Source organism: Somniosus microcephalus, chromosome 12 (genome assembly GCF_052327205.1).
Source record: "Somniosus microcephalus isolate GS21.2 chromosome 12, FLI_Smic_1.0, whole genome shotgun sequence".
Taxonomy (NCBI): Eukaryota; Metazoa; Chordata; class Chondrichthyes; order Squaliformes; family Somniosidae; genus Somniosus; species Somniosus microcephalus.
The window spans coordinates 205,437,949-205,462,823 of NC_140998.1; the positions used below are offsets into that span (position 1 = coordinate 205,437,949).

The window sequence follows — 24,875 nt, forward strand, 5'->3', positions numbered from 1 at the left end:
CCTTTGCCCAATCTGTGTTGAATTTTTTTTCCCGGAGGAGTTGGGCGGCCTTTCTCTCCTGTGTTTCAACGTGTTTTTTGTTGAACCTTCTCCCCCTTTTCCCACAGGTGTGAACAAACCCTACCTCTCGACGTCTTTCCCCCTCTGCCCGGTCCCGACGCACCCCATCCCGATCGGCCCGCTGCCCGCCTTTCACCCGCCGCCCTGCTCCGTCCTCTGTGCGCGGGAGGACGTCCTGGCTGCTGACATCGCCATGGCGACCAGGCAGGACGAGGATGGAGACACGTAAGTTGGAGTTTGGGACCTCTTCGGGATAAAAAAAAAATGAATGCGGCCGGACCAATTTCCTCGTGGATCATTTTTGGGAGCAACGATCGGAAAAGGAGGCGGCGGGGGGTGTGGGGGTTGCGGAGGAGATGAATAAATTCCCGAATGTAGACCAGGCGGTCCCAACGAGGCACCAAGGATCTGGATTTGAGGCCCATTTACAAATTTAAATGGGAACACTGCCCCCAGTGGGCGTTTCTAGTAACACACCATAGGGTCCTGAGCCACACTGGCCTGCAGAAGCCCGCTTGCCCTGCTTTATCTGTGCTGGGTTGAGGACAGCGGTAGAGGCTACACTTGGCTCAGTCACGTTGGATTAGAGAGGGGGAAAAGATCAGGGTTCCCCACTGCTGATTGCGATCCAGTGACTCCTGATAGAGCGAGTGCCCGTGTGGAATTCCAGCCCAGCTGAGGCCTAGCTCTCTCCATCTCTCTCATGCGTTCTCTCTCTCTCATCCTTTCTCTCCGTCTCTCTTGTCCTCACTCCATCTCTCTCAATCTCTATCTCTACCTCTTGGGGAATCAAGGGATACGGAGGAATCGGGCGAAAAAGTGGAGTTGAGGTTGAAGATCAGCCATTGACTCATTGAATGGCGGAGCAGGCTCGAGGGGCCGTATGGCCTACTCCTGCTCCTAATTATTATCTTCTAATGGAAATATGGAAAAATAGGAGCAGGAGTCGGCCATTCGGCCCTTCGAGCCTGCTCCGCCATTCAATATGATCATGGCTGATCCTCTATCTCAATACCTTATTCCTGCTCTCCCCCATACCCCTTGATGCCTTGATAATGTTTTTATGTTCTCTCTATCTCCCTCTCTAGAACCCCATCTCTTTGTCTCGCTCTCCCACTTTCTCTTTTATCTCTCCCAATCTCTCTCTCTCCTCCTTTCTCTCCATCTCTCTTGCTCTCCCTCCGTCTCTCTCTTTCTCTCTCGATCCATATCTCTGCCTCTCCACCGCCCTCTCTCGATCGCTAGCTCCTTGTCTCTCTCTCTCGCTTTCTCTCTTTCTCTCCATCTCTCGCTATTGCGTTCTCGAGCTCTCGCTCTCCGCCTCTATCTCTCTTTCGCTCGCTCTCGTTCTCCCTCTGCTTCTTTCAGATCATACCATTGGTGGGGCCCAAGAGATAGGTGATTTGAGACATGACATGTGGTGGGTGTAGCATGCTCGGGAAGAACCCATTGTTCCCAACATGTCATGTTTGGCAGATGGAGTATAATGTGGGAAAATGTGAGGTGATCCACCTTGGAAGGAAGAATGAAAAAGCAAATTATTATTGAAATGGAGCGAGACTACAAAACGCTGAGGTTCAGAGGGATCTGGGGGTCCGAGTACATGAAACACAAAAAGTTAGCATGCAGGCACAGCAAGTCATTAGGAAGGCTAATGGAATGTTGGCCTTTATCGCAAGGGGTATGGAGTATAAAAGTAGGGAAGTCCTGCTACAACTGTACAGGGCGCTGGTGAGACCACACCTGGAGTACTGCGTGCAGTTTTGGCCTCCTTGTTTAAGGAAGGATATACTTGCATTGGAGGCAGTTCAGAGATGATTCACTCGGTTGATTCCTGAGATGAGGGGGTTGACGTATGACAAAAGGTTGAGCAGGTTGGGCCTTTACTCATTGGAGTTTAGAAGAATGAGAGGTGATCTTATTGAAACATGTAGGATTCTGAGGGGGATTGACAGGGTAGATGCAGAGAGGATGTTTCCCCTAGTGGGGGAATCTAGAACTAGGGGGCATAGTTTCAGAATAAAGGGTCGCCCATTTAGGACTGAGATGAGGAGGAATTTCTTCTCTCAGAGGGTCGAGAATCTGTGGAATTCTCTAATCCAGAGAGCTGTGGAGGCGGAGTCAGTGAATATATTCAAGGCGGAGATTGACAGACATTTGAACTACAAGGGGGTCAAAGGTTATGGGGAGAGAGCGGGAAAGTGGAGTTGAGGCCAAGATTGGATCAGCCATGATCTTCTTGAATGGCGGAGCAGGCTCGAGGGGCCGAATGGCCGACTCCTGCTCCTGTTTCTTATGGTCTTATGTCATGTTTGTAAACTCATTGATAGAGATGGATTGCTGTGATTGGGCAAAAACTCCATTGTTGTTATGTCGGCATCGATCAGGTTGGTAGAGAGTGAATTCGATTGACCCTGGTCTTTTCTTGGCCAGCGATCCCTACGCTCCTATGTTCCTGGCCAGCGATCCCTACGCTCCTATGTTCCTGGCAGAGCTGATGGGAAAGCACACATAATGAGTGAGAGCAAGAGATGGACAGAGAGCGAGAGAGACAGATGGATGAAGAGAGAGAGAATGGCTGGATGGAGCGAAAGAGATAGACAGACTGAGGGACAAAATTTGTCTATTTTTTGTTATTCATTCTCGGGGATGTGGGCGTCGCTGGCAAGGCCAGCATTTATTGCCCATCCCTAATCGCCCCTTGAGAAGGTGGTGGTGAGCCGCCTTCTTGAACCGCTGCAGTCCGTGTGGTGAAGGTGCTCCCACAGTGCTGTTGGGGAGTTCCAGGATTTTGATCCAGTGATGATGAAGGAACGGCCGATATATTTCCAAGTCAGGATGGTGTGTGACTTGGAGGGGAACTTGGAGGTGGTGGTGTTCCCATGCGCCTGCTGCCCTTGTCCTTCTAGGTGGAAGAGGTCGCGGGTTTGGGAGGTGCTGCCGAAGAAGCCTTGGCGAGTTGCTGCAGTGCATCTTGTAGATGGTCCACACTGCAGCCACGGTGCGCCGGTGGTGGAGGGAGTGAATGTTGAAGGTGGTGGGTGGGGTGCCAATCAAGCGGGCAGCTTTGTACGCAAGGTACAGGCTGTGCCCCCCCCCCGCCGTGTCACACACCACCTCAACCCACAGTTCACCTTCACTTCCCTAAGTATTACTGAAAAGGAAGAGGTGGGGGTGAATTCAGATTCACTGCTTAGGCAACACGTGAAGAAGCGAGAAATCTGCAGAAACCTTCTCTCCCTTTCGGTCTCTCGCTCTCTTTCTCTCGACCTCGTTCTCCCTCTCCAAGCCAAGAGGGTGAGAGAAAGAAGGGAGAGAGAGAGAGAAACAATAAGAATAGTCGGTTTCTTGGCACTGAGTGTTGATATTTAAAGTTGGGCGACTGCTGGAGCTGGTGAGTGTCTGCTGCCAGGCTCTGTGTGTGTGTGTGTGTGTGTGTGTGTGTGTGTGTGTGCGGTTTCTCTGGTTTCTCAGACTCCGAGCTGTGCTGCTGTCAATGTTGCTGTTGATAAGCCAGTGCCGGTCCTCCAGTGTGGGGAATCCCCCCTCCCCTACCCCACACCGCAATGACACACACTCCCACCGCACTGAGGCCGGGCTCGCTCAGACAGACAGCCATCTCTGACATCAACCCTCGCTCGTGTTAACCATTTCCTCGCTGCCTGCGGTCTCCCCTTACCCGAAGCTAAGGTGGTTTCTTCATACTGTTCAGCTAAAACCTGTCTCGCTGTGAGGTTCGGTAACAGCATTTCCTCTTTCTCGTTCCTCCTCGCTGTTTGTCACATTCTCTCTCTCTCTCTTGCTCTCTCTTGCTTTCTTTGTCTTTCTCTCTGTCTCCTTTCCATCTCTCTCATTCCCTCACACTGTCTCTCTCTCCCTCTCTCATTAACTCTTTCTCCCCCTCCCTGTCTCTCTCTCCCTCTCTCTCTAACTCTTTCCCTGTCTCTCTCCCTCTCTCTCTAACTCTTCCTGTCTCTCTGTCTCCCTCTCCCTCTCTCTCTAACTCTTCCTGTCTCTCTGTCTCCCTCTCTCTCTAACTCTTCCTGTCTCTCTGTCTCCCTCTCCCTCTCTCTCTAACTCTTCCTGTCTCTCTGTCTCCCTCTCCCTCACTCTCTAACTCTTCCTGTCTCTCTGTCTCCCTCTCCCTCACTCTCTAACTCTTCCTGTCTCTCTGTCTCCCTCTCCCTCACTCTCTAACTCTTCCTGTCTCTCTGTCTCCCTCTCCCTCACTCTCTAACTCTTCCTGTCTCTCTGTCTCCCTCTCCCTCACTCTCTAACTCTTCCTGTCTCTCTGTCTCCACCTCCCTCACTCTCTAACTCTTCCTGTCTCTCTGTCTCCCTCTCCCTCTCTCTCTAACTCTTTCTGTCTCTCTGTCTCCCTCTCCCTCACTCTCTAACTCTTCCTGTCTCTCTGTCTCCCTCTCCCTCACTCTCTAACTCTTTCTGTCTCTCTGTCTCCCTCTCCCTCACTCTCTAACTCTTCCTGTCTCTCTGTCTCCCTCTCCCTCTCTCTCTAACTCTTCCTGTCTCTCTGTCTCCCTCTCCCTCACTCTCTAACTCTTCCTGTCTCTCTGTCTCCCTCTCCCTCACTCTCTAACTCTTCCTGTCTCTCTGTCTCCCTCTCCCTCACTCTCTAACTCTTTCTGTCTCTCTGTCTCCCTCTCCCTCACTCTCTAACTCTTTCTGTCTCTCTGTCTCCCTCTCCCTCACTCTCTAACTCTTTCTGTCTCTCTGTCTCCCTCTCCCTCACTCTCTAACTCTTCCTGTCTCTCTGTCTCCCTCTCCCTCACTCTCTAACTCTTCCTGTCTCTCTTTCTCCCTCTCCCTCACTCTCTAACTCTTTCTCTCTCTCTCTGTCTCCCTCTCCCTCACTCTCTAACTCTTCCTGTCTCTCTGTCTCCCTCTCCCTCACTCTCTAACTCTTTCTCCCTCTCTCTGTCTCCCTCTCCCTCACTCTCTAACTCTTTCTCCCTCTCTCTGTCTCCCTCTCCCTCACTCTCTATCTCTTTCTCCCTCTCTCTGTCTCCCTCTCCCTCACTCTCTAACTCTTCCTGTCTCTCTGTCTCCCTCTCCCTCACTCTCTAACTCTTCCTGTCTCTCTGTCTCCCTCTCCCTCACTCTCTAACTCTTTCTGTCTCTCTGTCTCTGTCTCCCTCACTCTCTAACTCTTTCTGTCTCTCTGTCTCCCTCTCCCTCACTCTCTAACTCTTTCTGTCTCTCTCTGTCTCCCTCTCCCTCACTCTCTAACTCTTTCTGTCTCTCTGTCTCCCTCTCCCTCACTCTCTAACTCTTCCTGTCTCTCTGTCTCCCTCCCTCACTCTCTAACTCTTCCTGTCTCTCTGTCTCTCTCTCCCTCACTCTCTAACTCTTCCTGTCTCTCTGTCTCTCTCTCCCTCACTCTCTAACTCTTCCTGTCTCTCTGTCTCTCTCTCCCTCACTCTCTAACTCTTCCTGTCTCTCTGTCTCTCTCTCCCTCACTCTCTAACTCTTCCTGTCTCTCTGTCTCCCTCTCCCTCACTCTCTAACTCTTTCTGTCTCTCTGTCTCCCTCCCTCACTCTCTAACTCTTCCTGTCTCTCTGTCTCTCTCTCCCTCACTCTCTAACTCTTCCTGTCTCTCTGTCTCTCTCTCCCTCACTCTCTAACTCTTCCTGTCTCTCTGTCTCCCTCTCCCTCACTCTCTAACTCTTCCTGTCTCTCTGTCTCCCTCCCTCTCTCTCTAACTCTTTCTCCCTCTCTCTGTCTCCCTCTCCCTCACTCTCTAACTCTTTCTGTCTCTCTGTCTCCCTCCCTCACTCTCTAACTCTTCCTGCCTCTCTGTCTCCCTCTCCCTCACTCTCTAACTCTTTCTGTCTCTCTGTCTCCCTCTCCCTCTCTCTGTAACTCTTTCTGTCTCTCTGTCTCTCTCTCCCTCACTCTCTAACTCTTTCTCCCTCTCTCTGTCTCCCTCTCCCTCTCTCTCTAACTCTTCCTGTCTCTCTGTCTCTCTCTCCCTCTCTTTCTAACTCTCTCTCCCTCTCTCTGTCTCCCTCTCCCTCACTTTCTAACTCTGTCTCGCTCTCTCTTTGCCTCTCTCATTCTCTCACTCCAACTCCCTTTTACTCTCTGTCTCTCTCTAACTCTTTCTCCCCCTCTCTGTCTCTCTCTCCCTCTCTCTCTAACACTTTCTCCCCCTCCCTGTCTCTCTCCCTCTCTCTAACTCTTTCTCTGCCTCACTGTCTCTCTCTCCCTCTCTCTCTAACACTTTCTCCCCCTCCCTGTCCCTCTCCCTCTCTCTAACTCTTTCTCCCCCTCTCTGTCTCTCTCTCCCTCTCTCTCTAACACTTTCTCCCCCTCCCTGTCTCTCTCCCTCTCTCTAACTCTTTCTCTGCCTCACTGTCTCTCTCTCCCTCTCTCTCTAACACTTTCTCCCCCTCCCTGTCCCTCTCCCTCTCTCTAACTCTTTCTCCCCCTCTCTGTCTCTCTCTCCCTCTCTCTCTAACACTTTCTCCCCCTCCCTGTCTCTCTCCCTCTCTCTAACTCTTTCTCTGCCTCACTGTCTCTCTCTCCCTCTCTCTCTAACACTTTCTCCCCCTCCCTGTCTCTCTCCCTCTCTCTAACTCTTTCTCTGCCTCACTGTCTCTCTCTCCCTCTCTCTCTAACACTTTCTCCCCCTCCCTGTCTCTCTCCCTCTCTCTAACACTTTCTCCCCCTCTCTGTCTCTCTCTCTCTATCTCTTTCTCCCCCTCTCTGTCTCTCTCCCTCTCTCCCTAACTCTTTCTCCCTCTCTCTGTCCCTCTGTCTCACACTCCCGCTCTCTCTCTCTAACTCTCTCTCTCCCTGTACGATTCTCTCTCACACTCTCGTTGTTTCCCACCCGCCCCCCTCTCTCCCAGTATCTCTGCCGTTCTGATTTTCTCTCACTCTCTGCCTACCTCTCTCTCTGGCTCTCTTCTGTCTGCCACTCTCTGTATCTTTCTGCCTCTCGCTGTCTCATTTTATCTGTTGTTCGTTGTTTCCCTTTTGGCCTCTCTCTCTCATTCTATCTCTCTGTCTGTCTCTCTTTCTGCCTCTCTCATTCGCTCACTCTGACTCCCTTTTACCCTGTGTCTCTCACTCTGTCTTTCTTCCTGTATGATTCTCGTTCACGCTTTCTCTCTTTCCCTCTCTCTCTCTTTCTCTCTCTCTCTCTCCGGGACAATTCACCTCCCTCCCTCACAGTCTCACGTTTCATTCCGTATCACGTTCACATGGTGCTGTATCTTTTGCTCTGCCTCTCACCCCTGTTCTCAGTTATTGAAGGTGCTGACCCTTGCTGTCCTTCTTTCGGATAAGATGTTAAACCGAGGCCCTGTGTACCCTCTCAGGTGGACATAAAAGATCCTGCGGCCACTATTTCGAAGAAGAGCAGCGGGGGGGAGTTCTCCCCAGTGTCCCAGGGCCAATATTTATCCCTCAACCAACATCTAAAACAGATGATCCGGTCACTATCACATTGCTGCTTGTGGGAGCTTGCTGTGCGCAATTTGGCTGCCGCGTTTCCTACATTACAACAGTGACTTTGGGACGTCCGGTGGTCGTGAAAGGCGCTATAGAAATGCAGGCCTTTCTTTATTTTCTGTTGGTTACCTCAGGTGTGAGCCCAGACGGTGAGCGGTGGCGAGCTATTCGCCCACGGGAGGCTTCGCGGGAGTCCTCACCCTGCCTTTGCACTTTGCAGCAGGGTGGTGTTCAGGACTGGGACCACGCGGGAGAGGCCAAGGGGCAGTGTGACACCTCAAAACCCTCTCCCACTGACCTGGGTGCAGGTCGGCTACCTCAGCACAGGCCCGGGAGGGAGCCCGGGCACGTCCCTGCACTGTCTGCCCCAGTGATGCACTGGACTGCCCCATTAGCAGCCCGCCGTTTCTCCAGTGGCTCAGTGAGGGCGAGATCTGCTCCTGTACATTTCTACAGCAACTGGCACCACCTCAGGACGTCCCAAAGCGCTTTACAGCCAATGAAGTGCTTTGTGAAGTGTAGTCACTGTTGTAATGTGGGAAACGCGGCAGCCAATTTTCACACAGCAAGCTCCCACAAACATTTGTCTTATTGATCTTGGTAGAGGGATAAATATTGGCCGTAGGCCACTGCTCTTCTTCCAATAATGGCCGCGGGATCGTTTACGCCCAACTCAGGGCAGACGGGGCCTCGGATTAATGTCTCTGCCCCTCCGACAGTGCAACGCTCCCTCAGTACTGCCCCTCCGACAGTGCGGCGCTCCCTCAGTACTACCCCTCTGACAGTGCGGCGCTCCCTCAGTACTGCCCGTCCGACAGTGCGGCGCTCCCTCAGTACTGCCCCTCCGACAGTGCAATGCTCCCTCAGTACTGCCCCTCCGACAGTGCGGCGCTCCCTCAGTACTGCCCGTCCGACAGTGCAACGCTCCCTCAGTACTACCCCTCTGACAGTGCGGCGCTCCCTCAGTACTACCCCTCTGACAGTGCGGCGCTCCCTCAGTACTGCCCGTCCGACAGTGCGGCGCTCCCTCAGTACTGCCCCTCCGACAGTGCAACGCTCCCTCAGTACTGCCCCTCCGACAGTGCGGCGCTCCCTCAGTACTGCCCGTCCGACAGTGCAACGCTCCCTCAGTACTACCCCTCTGACAGTGCGGCGCTCCCTCAGTACTGCCCGTCCGACAGTGCAACGCTCCCTCAGTACTGCCCCTCCGACAGTTTTGCGCTCCCTCAGTACTGCCCCTCCAACAGTGAGGCGCTCCCTCAGTACTGCCCCTCCGACAGTGTAGCGCTCCCTCAGTACTGCCCCTCCGACAGTGCGGCGCTCCCTCAGTACTGCCCCTCTGACAGTGCCGCGCTCCCTCAGTACTGCCCCTCCGACAGTGAGGTGCTCCCTCAGTACTGCCTCTCCGACAGTGTGGCACTCCCTCAGTACTGCCTCTCCGACAGTGTGGTGCTCCCTCTGTACTGGCACCGGGGGTGTCGGCCTGGATTACGAGGCTCAAGTCTCTGGCGTAGGGGCTCGATCCCACGACCTTCTGACTCAGAGGCGAGATTGCGGCCCACTGAACCCTGGCAAAAAATAGACTTGGGATGGAGGCTGCTGGAGAGAAACGGAGGGGGTGGGAGATCGAGAGAGAGAGAGAGAGAGAGAAGTCGAGAGCGAGTCCGGAACGCAGCTTGGAGCAGGGGCCCTGGGAAGAGGGTTTACGTGCAGGCTACGTGGCTGGGGAGACTGGGAGGAAACCACAATATTCTTTATTTAAAAGGAAGGCGAGAAAAACAGTGCCAGTCTCGATCACGCGGTGGCTGGTCTGTGAGCCTTTGCAAGACAGATGTTGAAGAGAATGCAAAACTTATCTCTGCAAGCGGGGGCGGAGGGCGTGATGCTATCAGCCGATTTCGGAACGCTCGCTGAAGATTTGCATCTCAGTGACAAACCCCATTGGCTCGGAGCATTTGGCTGCCATACAAGGTGGGGGCGGGGGGCGGTCACGGGTTCACGGCCCCTGATGACCTCCCACCCCACTCTCCTAACATCTTACATTTACCCCAGGCCTTTAAGAGGCTTCACAGGAGCGTAAGTCAGACTCAGGTTTGATACTGAGACACATTGAGATAGGAGCAGGAGTAGGCCATTCGGCCCCTCGAGCCTGCTCCGCCATTCAATGCGATCATGGCTGATCATCCAAATTCAGTACCCGGTCCCTGCTTTCTCCCCATATCCCTTGATCCCTTTAGCCTGAAGAAATATATTTAACTCCTTCTTGAATATATTTAATGAATTGGCCTCAACAGCCTTCTGTGGTAGAGAAGTCCACAGGTTCACCACTCTCTGGGTGAAGAAATTCCTCCTCATTTCTGTCCTAAATGCCTTACCCCTTATCCTTAGACTGTGACCCCTGGTTCTGGACTCCCCGGCCATCGGGAACATCCTTCCTGCATCTAGTCTGTCCAGTCCTGTCAGAATTTTATAAGTTTCAATGAGATCCCCTCTCATTCTTCTGAACTCCAGTGAGTATAAGCCCAATCGACCCAATCTCTCCTCATACGTCATTCCTGCCACCCCAGGTATCTGTCTGGTGAATCGTCGCTGCACTCCCTCCATGACAAGAACATCCTTCCTCAGATAAGGCGACCAAAACTGCACACAATACTCAAGGTGTGGTCTCACCAAGGCCCTGTACAACTGCAGCAGGACATCCTTGCTCCTGTACTCGAATCCTCTCGCTATGAAGGCCAACATACCATTTGCCTTCTTAACCGCCTGCTGCACCTGCATGCTTACCTTCAGCGACTGGTGCACAAGAACACCCAGGTCTCGTTGCACTTCCCCTTCTCCCAATCTATTGCCATTTAGATAATAATCTGCCTTCCTGCTTTTGACACCAAAGTGGATAACCTCACATTTATCCACATTATACTGCATCTGCAATGCTTCTGCCCAATCACCCAACCTGTCCAAATCATCCTGGAGTTTCTCGGCATCCTCCTCACAGCACACACGCCCACCCAGCTTTGTGTCATCTGCAAACTTGGAGATATTACATCTAGTTCCCTTGTCTAGATCATCATTAATATATATTGTGAATAGCTGGGGTCCAAGGACCATCTTAAAGGACGAGAGAGAGAGAGGCGGCGGGAATTCCAGAGCTTGGGGTCCCGGCGGCTGAAATTGCGCTCGCCAATGTTGGCGCTGTGGCTCGGACACTGTCAGGAGCTGGATGGAGCCCACAATCCAGCTGAACGCTGACTCCTGCTCCCAGTGCCGAGGGAGCGAATGTGGTCAGCGGGTCATCAGCCATGTCATAGAGTCAGAGGGGAAAAATTCCGTTGTCTGCGCCTCCCGTTAGCACCTTAAGAGGGCGCTAATGGGGCGCAATGCGACTAGCGCCCGGGCGCGGCGATGTTTGCGCCGCTCGCGAAATTAACTAGACATTTTGCGGCGGTGCTAAACACTACCGCCATGGTCTCCTGCGCCGGCAGATCGTGACGTCAGTCGAGTGTGCAACGCCCTGATAGCGCCCCGGACCGGATATTGAGTGGCGCCCCCTGCCTTACCGCCTGCCGCTAGCAACGACAGGTTGAGGGGAGCGTTATGCAGTCAGAAAGGGACTGGGGGAGCGCTATTTAAAGGCGACCGCTTCCTGCCTTTTTTTGTTGGTGACATATTTGCACCACGCATTCTGAGAGAGAGAGAGAGAGACTTCTGGAGAGATTCAACGCTGTGTGAAGGAGTTCTGGGTACTGAGCAGCACTTTGCAGGTTCATTTTGATTTGCCCTTCCTTGCTTCGCCAGCGCTCTGAGGTAGCGCCTCGCTCCTCGGCCTTTGCGCCTTAAGACAGGTGTGAAGCGCCTGATTTAGCGCTCCAATCACCTCCAGGGGCGATAAAAGACAAGTTTGCTGTCGGAGGCGATAATTAGCGCCAGGCGCTAAACTTTGTGCACGGCTGATAATGGCGTCCCAAATGGGGCAATACCGAACTTTTCCCCCATAGAGTCATTAAGTTATGCAGCACAGAAAGAGGCCCTTCGGCCCATCGTGTCCGCGCCGGCCATCAAGCCCTGTCTATTCTAATCCCATTTTCCAGCACTTGGTCCGTAGCCTTGTATGCTATGGCGTTTCAAGTGCTCATCCAAATGCTTCTTGAATGTTGTGAGGGTTCCTGCCTCTACCACCCTTTCAGGCAGTGAGTTCCAGATTCCAGCCACCCTCTGGGTGAAAAAGTTCTTCCTCAAATCCCCTCTAAACCTCCTGCCCCTTACCTTGAAACTATGCCCCCTGGTTATTGACCCTCTACTAAGGGGAAAACTTCCTTTCTACCTACCCTATCTATGCCCCTCATAATTTTGTACACCTCAATCAGGTCCCCCCTCAGCCTTCTCTGCTCTAAGGAAAACAACCCCAGCCTGTCCAGTCTCTCTTCATAGCTGAAGCGCTCCAGCCCAGGTAACATCCTGGTGACTCTCCTCTGCACCCTCTCCAATGCAATCACATCCTTCCTATAGTGTGGTGACCAGAACTGCACACAGTATTCCAGCTGTGGCCTAACTAGAGTTTTGTACAGCTCCATCATAACCTCCCTGCTCTTACATCCTATGCCTCGGCTAATGAAGGCAAGTATCCCATATGCCTTCTTCACCACCTTATCTACCTGTCCTGCTGCCTTCAGGGATCTTCAAGCCCTTTGACCTCGGGGGGACCCGGGTTCACGACCAGAGGGAGGTGCCAAGGTGATTGAAGGTTCTCGCCACAGCTTGGCTTCGACCCCCGACCCCACCGCCTCCTAAAACCCTAGGAGTGTCCACCTGGGGAAGCGTGCGGCCAATCGGGTGCCTGGACAGGGCCGGAGATAGATTGGTCGGGGAGGAAGAGCAGCCACCGCTGGCCGGAGGCTCTTCAGCTCCTTGAACTCCGGCTTCCTGTTTAATCAGTAGAACAGTTAAGCCGGGCGAGGACCGACAGGAAGTGACGTCACTAGACATGGACTTCCTTTACTGGAAGGCTCAACGATAAGAGAGAGGGAAATTCAGAGAAGCGTGTTTTTTTTTTCACCTCTCTTGACGGCTTCTGCGAACTGAGTTGTGCAATGCTGGAACCAGCCGACGAGATCGGTAGATTCACATCAAAACTCTAAACTGAATGCGAGTTTAACTTATGTAATAGCAAAATACTGCGGATGCTGGAAATCTGAAATAACAACAGAAAATGCTGGAAATACTCAGCAGGCCAGGCACCTTCCTGTGCAAGCGCAGGAGATGCAACACCTGCCCTTTTACCTCCTCCCTTCCCACTGTCCAGGGCCCCAAACACCCCTTCCAGGTGAAACAGCGATTTACTTGTACTTCTCGCAATCTAGTATACTGTATTCGCTGCTCACGATGTGGTCTCCTCTACATTGGGGAGACCAAACGCAGATTGGGCGACCGCTTTGTGGAACACCTCCGTTCAGTCCGTACGGGTGACCCCGAGCTTCCGGTCGCCTGTCACTTTAATTCTCCACTTCACTCCCACTCTGATCTCACTGTCCTCGGGCTATTACGTTGCTGCAATGAAGCTCAACGTAAGCTCGAGGAACAGCACCTCATCTTTCGATTGGGCACTTTACAGCCTGCCGGACTCAACACTGAGTTCAACAATTTCAGATCATTATCCCTGCCCCCATTTTTCATGCAGTATGATTTTTGCCATTCCCATTTGCAACATTTGATCTTTCCTGCCTCTTACAAAAGTACAGGATGTTCTTTCTATTTCTTCCTCCCCTCCTAACCCCCCCCCCCCATGTCTCGGCACCTGCTTAATATCTGTTACATCTCCAGCTTTTTCCAGTTCTGATGAAGGGTCCCAGACCTGAAACGTTAACTCTGTTTCTCTCTCCACGGATGCTGCCTGGCCCGCTGAGTGTTTCCAGCATTTTCTGTTGTTATTTGCGAGTTTAACTTCCTTTGTGCAGAAGGCTGCCCGGAGGGCTTCTGAAAGCACCGGCCCGCATGGGGCAGGGTGGGCAAGTGGGGGGGAGGCGCAGTTCGATGGGCACCCCGGCTGGGTCCCCGCCCAAACTCCATCCCACAGGCCCCAGCCAGGCAGCGAGAGTCGGCAGGCTGTTCGACCGTGGGGGCCGGCGCCCCCATCCTCTGCTGGCTCAACGCTTCCCCACAACTGATCGGAAGGAGGAAGTGAGGACGATGCCAAGTTCCCTACGTCCCCCGCACCGCCCCCCCCCCCCATGTTCCCCCACCTCACACCGACAGCCAAGTCCAACTGTGCCACCTCACGTTGCCGACCAGTTCAACACACATCAGGGTCAGAGATCTGCTCTGGGTGGCATCGTACTACCCCAAGCAATACCTTTACCCACTGTGTCAAGAGAGTTCTCATTGTGAAGACCTAAAAGGATTAACTTATTTGGACAGCTTGTCCAGACCAGGCTTGTACTCCCTCGAGGTTAGAAGATTAAGGGGCAATCTAATCGAGGTGTGTGAGGATCTGAGGAAGGATGTTCTTGTCATGGAGGGAGTGCAGCGAAGATTCACCAGGCTGAGACCTGGGATGGCAGGAATGACGTATGAGGAGAGATTGGGTCGATTGGGCTTATACTTGCTGGAGTTTAGAAGAATGAGAGGGGATCTCATTGAAACTTTTGAAATTCTAACAGAACTAGACAGGCTGGATGCAGGAAGGCTGTTCCCGATGGTCGGGGAGTCCAGAACCAGGGGTCACAGTCTAAGGATAAGGGGTAAGCCATTTAGGACAGAGATGGGGAGGGATTTCTTCACCCAGAGAGTGGTGAACCTGTGGAATTCTCTACCACAGAAGGCAGTGGAGGCCAATTCATTAAATATATTCAAGAAGGAGTTGGATATATTTCTTAAGGCTAAAGGGATCAAGGGATATGGGGAGAAGGCAGGGACAGGGTACTGAGTTTGGATGATCAGCCATGATCGCATTGAATGGCGGAGCAGGCTCGAGGGGCCGAATGGCCTCCCCCTGTTCCTATGAGAAGGCCCAGGCTTCGAGGTCCCTAAGAGGCCTGGGCCAGTGATCCTTGACCTTTCAGATGGGTGTGGAGGATGGGATGGTGGGCGCTCGAGTTGGAGGTGTGAGAGGAGAGGATTGCGATGGCAGATGTTTGAAGTTGTGCTTGTCTCTCATTGTGTTCAGGCCCCTGCACATTGCGGTGGTTCAGGAAGATGTGGCGATGGTGCAGAAACTCATCCAGTTCCTCCTGCTCGGCAAGAAAGATTTGGACATCTACAACAACCTGCGGCAGGTAGGAGCATCGCGCCAGGCATGGGTCGCTCGAGACAGACAGGGAGAGAGACAGACACACAGACACAGACCGAGAGAGACAGACGCACACCTCCACACAGACACAGACCGAGAGAGACAGACACACACCTCCACACAGACACACACACAGACCGAGAGAGACAGACACAGACCTCCACACAGACACAGACCGAGAGAGACAGACGCACACCTCCACACAGACACAGACCAAGAGAGACAGACGCACACCTCCACACAGACACAGACCGAGAGAGACAGAGGCACACCTCCACACAGACACAGACCGAGAGAGACGGACACACACCTCCACACAGACACAGACCGAGAGAGACGGACACACACCTCCACACAGGCACAGACTGAGAGAGATACAGACGCACACCTCCACACAGACACAGACACAGACCGAGAGAGACAGACACACACCTCCACACAGACACACACACAGACCGAGAGAGACAGACACAGACCTCCACACAGACACAGACCGAGAGAGACAGACGCACACCTCCACACAGACACAGACCAAGAGAGACAGACGCACACCTCCACACAGACACAGACCGAGAGAGACAGACACACACCTCCACACAGACACAGACCGAGAGAGAGACAGACACACACCTCCACACAGACACAGACCGAGAGAGACAGACACACACCTCCACACAGACACAGACCGAGAGAGAGACAGACACACACCTCCACACAGACACAGACCGAGAGAGAGACAGACACACACCTCCACACAGACACAGACTGAGAGAGACAGACACACACCTCCACACAGACACAGACCGAGAGAGACGGACACACACCTCCACACAGGCACAGACTGAGAGAGATACAGACGCACACCTCCACACAGACACAGACACAGACCGAGAGAGACAGATACACACCTCCACACAGACACAGACCGAGAGAGACAGACACACACCTCCACACAGACACAGACCGAGAGAGAGACAGACACACACCTCCACACAGACACAGACCGAGAGAGACAGACACACACCTCCACACAGACACAGACACAGACCGAGAGAGACAGACACACACCTCCACACAGACACAGGCCGAGAGAGGCAGACACACACCTCCACACAGACACAGACCGAGAGAGAGACAGACACACACCTCCACACAGACACAGACCGAGAGAGACAGACACACACCTCCACACAGACACAGACACAGACCGAGAGAGACAGACACACACCTCCACACAGACACAGGCCGAGAGAGGCAGACACACACCTCCACACAGACACAGACCGAGAGAGAGACAGACACACACCTCCACACAGACACAGACTGAGAGAGACAGACACACACCTCCACACAGACACAGACACAGACCGAGAGAGACAGACACACACCTCCACACAGACACAGGCCGAGAGAGGCAGACACACACCTCCACACAGACACAGACCGAGAGAGATAGACACACACCTCCACACAGACACAGACCGAGAGAGACAGACACACACCTCCACACAGACACAGACTGAGAGAGACAGACACACACCTCCACACAGACACAGACCGAGAGAGATAGACACACACCTCCACACAGACACAGACTGAGAGAGACAGACACACACCTCCACACAGACACACACCGAGAGAGACAGACACACACCTCCACACAGACACAGACCGAGAGAGGCAGACACACACCTCCACACAGACACAGACCGAGAGAGGCAGACACAGACCTCCACACAGACACAGACCGAGAGAGATAGACACACACCTCCACACAGACACAGACCGAGAGAGACAGACACACACCTCCACACAGACACAGACTGAGAGAGACAGACGCACACCTCCACACAGACACAGACTGAGAGAGACGGACACACACCTCCACACAGACACAGACCGAGAGAGACAGACACACACCTCCACACAGACACAGACTGAGAGAGACAGACGCACACCTCCACACAGACACAGACTGAGAGAGACGGACACACACCTCCACACAGACACAGACCGAGAGAGACAGACGCACACCTCCACACAGACACAGACCGAGAGAGATAGACACACACCTCCACACAGACACAGACCGAGAGAGACAGACGCACACCTCCACACAGACACAGACCGAGAGAGATAGACGCACACCTCCACACAGACACAGACACAGACCGAGAGAGACAGACGCACACCTCCACACAGACACAGACCGAGAGAGATAGACACACACCTCCACACAGACACAGACACAGACCGAGAGAGGCAGACACACACCTCCACACAGACACAGACCGAGAGAGATAGACACACAACTCCACACAGACACAGACCGAGAGAGACAGACACACACCTCCACACAGACACAGACACAGACCATGAGAGACAGATGGGGAGAAAGACAGACACACACACACAGACACAGACGCAGACCGAGAGAGACAGACGGGGAGAAAGACAGACACACACACACAGACACAGACACAGAGCGAGAGAGACAGATGGGGAGAAAGACAGACACACACACACAGACACAGACACAGAGCGAGAGAGACAGATGGGGAGAAAGACAGACACACACACACAGACACAGACACAGAGCGAGAGAGACAGACGGGGAGAGAGACAGACACACATCTCACGCACAGACACAGACCGAGAGAGATAGATGGTGAGAAAGACAGACACACGCACACAGAGACACAGACACAGAGAAATACACATACGTATCTCTCCCAATCTGCAGGTTTTCGGAAGTCCAGTGTTGGGGCGATGGGGAGCGATGGGTATCAGTGCGGGTGATGGAGGGTGATATGGAGCAATGGCGATGTGGTCGTGTGTAGTTTCCTTATCCCCAGGACTGTGTATTCCCATTGAGATTCTGTCTCGCACAACAACAAATTGCATTTATATAGCACCTTTAATGTAGTAAAACATCCCATGGTGCTTCGCAGGAGCGATTATCAAACAAAGCTTGACCCCGAGCCACATCAGGAGATATTTGGAGTCTGGAGGTAACAAAGGCAAGAACGAGGGTTTCAGCAGCGGATGAGCTGAGGCTAGGGGAGCAGTCGAGCCGTGTTAGGGAGGTGGAAACCACACAGGCTGAGGAGTTCCTCTGGGTTCTTTAGAAATGGATTTACAGTCTCACCAGAAACAGGGAGCAGAGCTAACCATGTCACTAACGCACGTTGACTGAGGAGATGCACCCCTCGCTGCAATAGCAGGAGTCACTGATACCAGAAGCTTTACTACTGCTTGTGCCGGAGGTCAGGCCAAAAGTACTTTGTTCCTTAGATATGCTGAAAACAAGACTCATCATCATGACAGTCCAACTCTAAAAGGATTCAACAGGGTAGAGAGACGGAAACTATTTCCTCTGGTTGGGGGAGTCCAGAACAAGGGGTTGTATTGATTTCTTTGTGGGTTCAATGACGAGACATTTATGAAAGAGAATGGCCTAGAAATTGAGTTTTGGCGCAGCGACGGCTTTAGCGCCGGAAGTTAGTGCCGGAGCTAAGTCGCGCTGGGCGGGCCAAAAATTCAATAGTTCTGCGCCCAAACGGCTGCCGGCGCTGCTGAGAGCTGTTTGCGCCTGAAAACTGGCGCTACGTGCTGAATTTCGGCGCTATTCCGGCGCTGCGGCGCCCGCTGCGGTGCGGCAGGTTCGGGAAGTGCAGGCCTCCTCCTTCCCTTAAGGAGGAGCTGCCTGCACCCGGCCGCGGCCCGCGAAAATCTTTTTAAAAATGAGCCCGGCACCTCGGACAAGTGCCGGGCTTGCTTCTGTTCCGGGGGGGGGTGGGGGGAAGTCCGGGGAGGGAGCTGCGGCCAGGCGGCCGGCGGGAAAGCGGCCGGCCGCCGCGGGGCCTTTAATGCGCCGGCGCAAACACATGTAGGACTCTGTTGCCAGAGTCTTAGTTGCGGCTGCCACGGGCGAGGCGGCCGCAACTGAATTTCGGCGCTGGGGCCCGTCGGCATGGCAACCGGGACGCTGCGCACACCGATGACGTCATCGGTGCCGGCGCAGCGCTACCGGTGCAACGCCGCTTTAGGGCCCCAGGGAATTTTTGAACTGGCCATAACTCTGGCGCTAGTCCCTCTAGCGCCTCAAAAGCGGCGCTAAGGCAACTCAATTTCTAGGCCAATGTCTTTTAATCTAAAGTCTGTTCAACTCTTTATACAGCATTTACAGGAGACATCATGCTAGTGATGCATCTAGAACGAAACTGAAACTAAACCAAACTGCCTTGCTTGTCTCTGTCACATGCCCTCTGCTGGTCAGGCACAAGCAACCAATACATGCAAATATGCTGGTAAGGCATCATAATCAAACAGGCAAATACCATCTCTATTTGCTGATATCATTACAGGGGTGACATAAGAAAACGACTAGGCACTTGGTCTAAGCGTTAAACAAAGCTTTAATCAACTGTTTTACAACATGGAGGTCTAGTTGTGTCCTTCACTAGTTCCTGTTAAGAATGTCCTGCGCAAGCTGGGCCCGTGCCCGAGTATTTATACTCTCCCTGGACAGCGCCATCCGTAGGCCGCTCATTATTATTTCACACGTCTTTCCTTCATGAATAACTGATTCATGTCAGGGGGTGTAACTGTAAAATTAGATCCAGGCCCTAACTCCCACTCCAGAGACTTGAGCACAAAAATCTAGGCTGGCGCTCCCAGTGCAATACTGAGGGAGTGTCGCACTGTCAGAGGGGCAGTACTGAGGGAGCGCCGCACTGTCAGAGGGGCAGTACTGAGGGAGCGCCGCACTGTCGGAGGGGCAGTACTGAGGGAGCGCCGCACTGTCGGAGGGGCAGTACTGAGGGAGCGTCGCACTGTCAGAGGGGCAGTACTGAGGGAGCGCCGCACTGTCAGAGGGGCAGTACTGAGGGAGCGCCGCACTGTCGGAGGGGCAGTACTGAGGGAGCGCCGCACTGTCGGAGGGGCAGTACTGAGGGAGCGCCGCACTGTCGGAGGGGCGGTACTGAGGGAGCGCCGCACTGTCGGAGGGGCGGTACTGAGGGAGTGCTGCACTGTCGGAGGGGCAGTACTGAGGGAGCACTGCACTGTCGGAGGGGCAGTACTGAGGGAGTGCCGCACTGTTGCAGGGTCAGTACTGAGGGAGCGCCGCACTGTCAGAGGGGCAGTACTGAGGGAGCGCCGCACTGTCGGAGGGGCGGTACTGAGGGAGCGCCGCACTGTCGGAGGGGCGGTACTGAGGGAGTGCTGCACTGTCGGAGGGGCAGTGCTGAGGGAGCGCCGCACTGTCGGAGGGACAGTACTGAGGGAGCGCTGCACTGTTGGAGGGGCAGTAGTGAGTGAACGCCGCACTGTTGGAGGGGCGGTACTGAGGGAGCGCCGCCCTGTCAGAGGGGCAGTACTGAGGGAGTGCTGCACTGCCGGAGGGGCAGTACTGAGGGAGCGCCGCACTGTTGGTGCGGCAGTACTGAGGGAGCGCCGTGCTGTCGGAGATGCCGTCTTTCGGATGAGACGTTAAACCGAGGCCCCATGTGCTCTCTCAGGTGGATGTAAAAGATCCCACGGCCACTATTTCGACGAAGAGCAGGGGTGGTGTTCTCCCCGGTGTCCTGGGGCCAATATTTATCCCTCAATCAAAATCACTAAAAACAGATGATCTGGTCATTATCACAAAGAGTTAAAAGGAAATAAACTGACAAAATTCAATCCCCTCCCTACAACCAAACACCTGATTTAAAATAACCCAGCCAGTTAATGGATAACGAGCTGTATCATGGCACTGACCTATGTTATCATTGCTGCACCCTATGCAGAAATTCTGAGGAAAGGTGCAGGTAGAGGTCAACCTGTTCTCACTCTAGGAACAGGATGGTGAGGAGCCCGCCCTTAAAATAACATCCGAGTATTTTTATTAGCGTCAAGGTGATGCGGCAAAAACCCACGTATAGGGCCGAGGCTGAAGACAGCGAGATGCCTCCTCACGTCACCCCTGGATCTTTTGCCAGTTATCTTAGGCCACGTGGGGAGACTTAGAGAAGCCGGGCTTGAGCTGGGTGATTCAGGACACCGACCGCCCTCTGAGACAGCCGTGACTAACCGAGGCTCAGCTTTGGTTTGTCAAGGCTGCAGAGCGAGCAGGTCTGTTACATAGAAACACAGAAGATAGGAGCAGGAGTAGGCCATTCGGCCCCTCGAGCCCGCTCCGCCATTCAATGAGATCATGGCTGATCATCCAAACTCAGTACCCTGTGATGTATGAAAACTACTAGGCACTTGGTCTAAGCGTTAAACAAAGCTTTAATCAACTGTGTTTCAACATGGGGATTTGTTGTGTCCTTCACCAGTTTCTGTTAAAGAATGTCCTGAGCAAGCTGGGCCTGTGCCCGAGTATTTATACTCTCCCTAGACATCGCCACCAGCAGGCTGCCCAGCATTATTTCATAAGTCATTTCCACATAAATGACAAGATTTATGTCACCCGGTCCCTGCCTTCTCCCCATGTCCCTTGATCCCTTTAGCCTCAAGAAATATATCCAACTCCTTCTTGATTATATTTAATGAATTGGCCTCCACTGCTTTCTGTGGTAGAGAATTCCACAGGTTCACCACTCTCTGGGTGAAGAAATTCCTCCTCATCTCAGTCCTAAATGGCTTACCCCTTATCCTTAGACTGTGACCCCTGGCTCTGGACTCCCCCGCCATCGGGAACATCCTTCCTGCATCTAGTTTGTCCGGTCCTGTTAGAATTTTATAATTTCAATGAGATCCCCTCTCATTCTTCTAAACTCCAGCGAGTATAAGCCCAATCGACCCAATCTCTCCTCATACGTCATTCCTGCCATCCCAGTTATCAGCCTGGTTTGACCTTGGGAGGAACAAGGAAGGAACGTTCCGAGAAGGACTGAGTATCGATAAAACGGAGAGTGTACAAATGCAAGGAAGTTATTACTAAACCCTTTATAAATCACTGGTTAGGCTTCAGCTGGAGTATTGCGTCCGATTCTGGGCCCCACACTTTAGGAAGGATGTCAAGGCCTTGGAGAGGGTGCGGAGGAGGTTGACTAGAATGGTACCAGGGATGAGGGACTTCAGTTAAATGGAGAGACTGGAGAAGCTGGGCTTGTTCTCCTTCGAGCAGAGAAGGTTAAGAGGAGATTTAATAGAGGCGTTCAAAAATCATGAGGGGTTTTGATCGAGTAAATAAGGAGAACTGTTTCCAGTGGCAGGAGGGTCGGTAACCAGAGGACACCGACTGAAGATAATCGGCAAAAGAACCAGAGGGGGCGATGAGGAGAATTGTTTTTACGCAGCGAGTTGTTGTGATCTGGAACGCGCTGCCTGAAAGGGCGGTGGGAGCAGATTCAATAGTAACTTTCAAAGGGGAATTGTATAAATATTTGAAGGGGAAAATATTTACAGGGCTGTGGGGAAAGAGCGTGGGAGGAGTGGGACTGATTGGAGAGCTCGTTCATAGAGTGTTAGCTGTGACTCAGTGGGCAGCACGCTCGCCTCTGAGTCAGAAGGTTGTGGGTTCAAGTCCCACTCCACGGACTTGAGCACATCAAGCTAGGCTGAGGGAGCGCTGCACTGTCAGAAGTGCCGTCTTTCGGGATGAGACGTTAGGTGAACGTAAAAGATCCCAAGGCCACTGTTTCGAAGAAGAGCAGGGGGGAGTTATCCCCGATGTCCTGGGGCCAATATTGATCCCTCAACCAACATCACTAAAACAGATGATCTGGTCATTTATCGCATTGCTGTTTGTGGGAGCTTGCTGTGCGCAAATTGACTGCCGCGTTTCCTACATTACAACAGTGACCACACTCCAAAAAGTACTTCATTGGCTGTAAAGCGTTTTGAGATGTCCGGTGGTAGTGAAAGGCGCTACAGAAATGCAAAGCGGTAGCCCTTAATCATGGATACTGTGTGAGGGTGAGACTTCACTGAGGAAGGAAAAGAGGGTCATCGTCGTACGTGCCTTCGCACTGTTCCCCTTTGGGAAACTGTATGAAGTGGTGGAAGGATTTCTGGCCGCGATTAACGCTCCTTCTGTGACCGTAACCATCTTCGTACCAGCCATTAGGGTGGTTAGTCCTATGGCAGGAGGGTTTTACGGGCTCCCACAACCCATACGAGAAGGGGGGGGGGCACCCACACCCACGGACGCAAGTATCCCGCTGGATGTCAACCCAGAATTTAGAGCCGGAGCTCCGACTCCACTTGCCGGGACTGTCTGGAGCGGGGTTCGAAACCCTACGCCTTCTGGCCCAGCGGCGGGGATGCTACCACTATGCCAAAGGCCCACACCTGAAAAGAGGGTGAGATGCCCCAAAAACCCTGTGGGGACTGAACTAGCCTCGCTACACGCACTTCCGCAGTCTCTTCCAAAGGGAGCAGAACCTGAAATGGATGATGGGCCTCCACACGGTTATGACATAGAAACATAGAAGATAGGAGCAGGAGTAGGCCATTCGGCCGCTCGAGCCTGCTCCGCCATTCAATGCGATCATGGCTGATCATCCAAACTCAGTACCCTGTCCCTGCCTTCTCCCCATATCCCTTGATCCCTTTAGCCTTAAGAAATATATCCAACTCCTTCTTGAATATATTTAATGAATTGGCCTCAACTGCCTTCTGTGGCAGAGAATTCCACAGGTTCACCACTCTCTGGGTGAAGAAATTCCTCCTCATTTCTGCCTAAAAGGCTTACCCCTTATCCTTAGACTGTGACCCCTGGTTCTGGACTCCCCGACCATCGGGAACATCCTCCCTGCATCCAGTCTGTCCAGTCCTGCGAGAATTTTATAAGTTTCAATGAGATCCCCTCTCATTCTTCTAAACTCCAGCGAGTACAAGCCCAATCGACCCAATCTCTCCTCGTACGTCATTCCTGCCATCCCAGGTATCAGCCTGGTGAATCTTCGCTGCACTCCCTCCATGGCAAGAACATCCTTCCTCAGATAAGGCGACCAAAACTGCACACAATACTCAAGGTGTGGTCTCACCAAGGCCCTGTACAACTACAGCAAAACATCCTTGCTCCTGTACTCGAACCCTCTCGCTACGAAGGCCAACATACCATTTGCCTTCTTAACCGCCTGCTGCGCCTGCATGCTTACCTTCAGCGACTGGTGCACAAGGACACCCAGGTCTCGTTGCACTTCCCCTTCTCCCAATCTATTGCCATTCAGATAATAATCTGCCTTCCTGTTTTTGACACCAAAGTGGATAACCTCGCATTTATCCACGGGGCAGATATTACTCCAGGGAAGCAGGGAGAATGTTAGCATTAGCCTGGTGAGATGATTGGAGGATGTGCATGTCTGGGGTTGAACAATGTTGGTAGGGCGCGGCAAGATTTATCTTTTATTTGTCGTGTGAGCATCGCACTTTAAATATAGCCGGCCTTCTAATATTTATTTATCAATTTTTATCCTATCACGTGTCTCCACGGCCTCCTCCTTCACTATGTCTATGGCAGCATCCTCTTCCTTGGTGAAGACAGATGCAAAGTACTCGTTTAGTACCTCAGCCAGACCCTCTACCTCCATGGCACAGGTCTCCTTTTAATTGGACCCATCCCTCTTTTTTTATTTGTTCCTGGGATGTGGGCGTCGCTGGCAAGGCCGGCATTTATTGCCCATCCCTAATTGCCCCTTGAGAAGGTGGTGGTGAGCCGCCTTCTTGAACTGCTGCAGTCCGTGTGGTGAAGGTGCTCCCACAGTGCTGTTAGGGAGGGAGTTCCAGGATTCTGACCCAGCGACGATGAAGGAGCGGCCGATATATTTCTAAGTCAGGATGGCGTGTGACTCGGAGGGGAACTTGGAGGTGATGGTGTTCCCATGCGCCTGCTGCCCTTGTCCTTCTAGGTGGAAGAGGTCGCCGGCTTGGGAGGTGCTGCCAAAGAAGCCTCGGCGAGTTGCTGCAGTGCATCTTGTAGATGGTACACACTGCAGCCACGGTGCGCCGGTGGTGGAGGGAGTGAATGTTTAAGGTGGTGGATGGGGTGCCAATCAAGCAGGCTGCTTTGTCCTGGATGGTGTCGAGCTTCTTGAGTGTTGTTGGAGCTGCACTCATCCA

At 53.0% G+C, this 24,875-nt stretch overlaps 1 protein-coding gene across 1 annotated transcript in view; it reads left to right on the plus strand.

Moving 5' to 3' along the window:
* bcl3 (BCL3 transcription coactivator) overlaps positions 1-24,875 on the plus strand; it is a 125,427-nt gene that overhangs the window by 27,391 nt on the left and 73,161 nt on the right. Inside the window, exons 2-3 of the mRNA XM_086003953.1 lie at positions 108-285; positions 14,697-14,805. Coding sequence (XP_085860079.1) covers positions 108-285; positions 14,697-14,805 — 287 coding nt within the window. The remainder of the gene's footprint in view (positions 1-107; positions 286-14,696; positions 14,806-24,875) is intronic.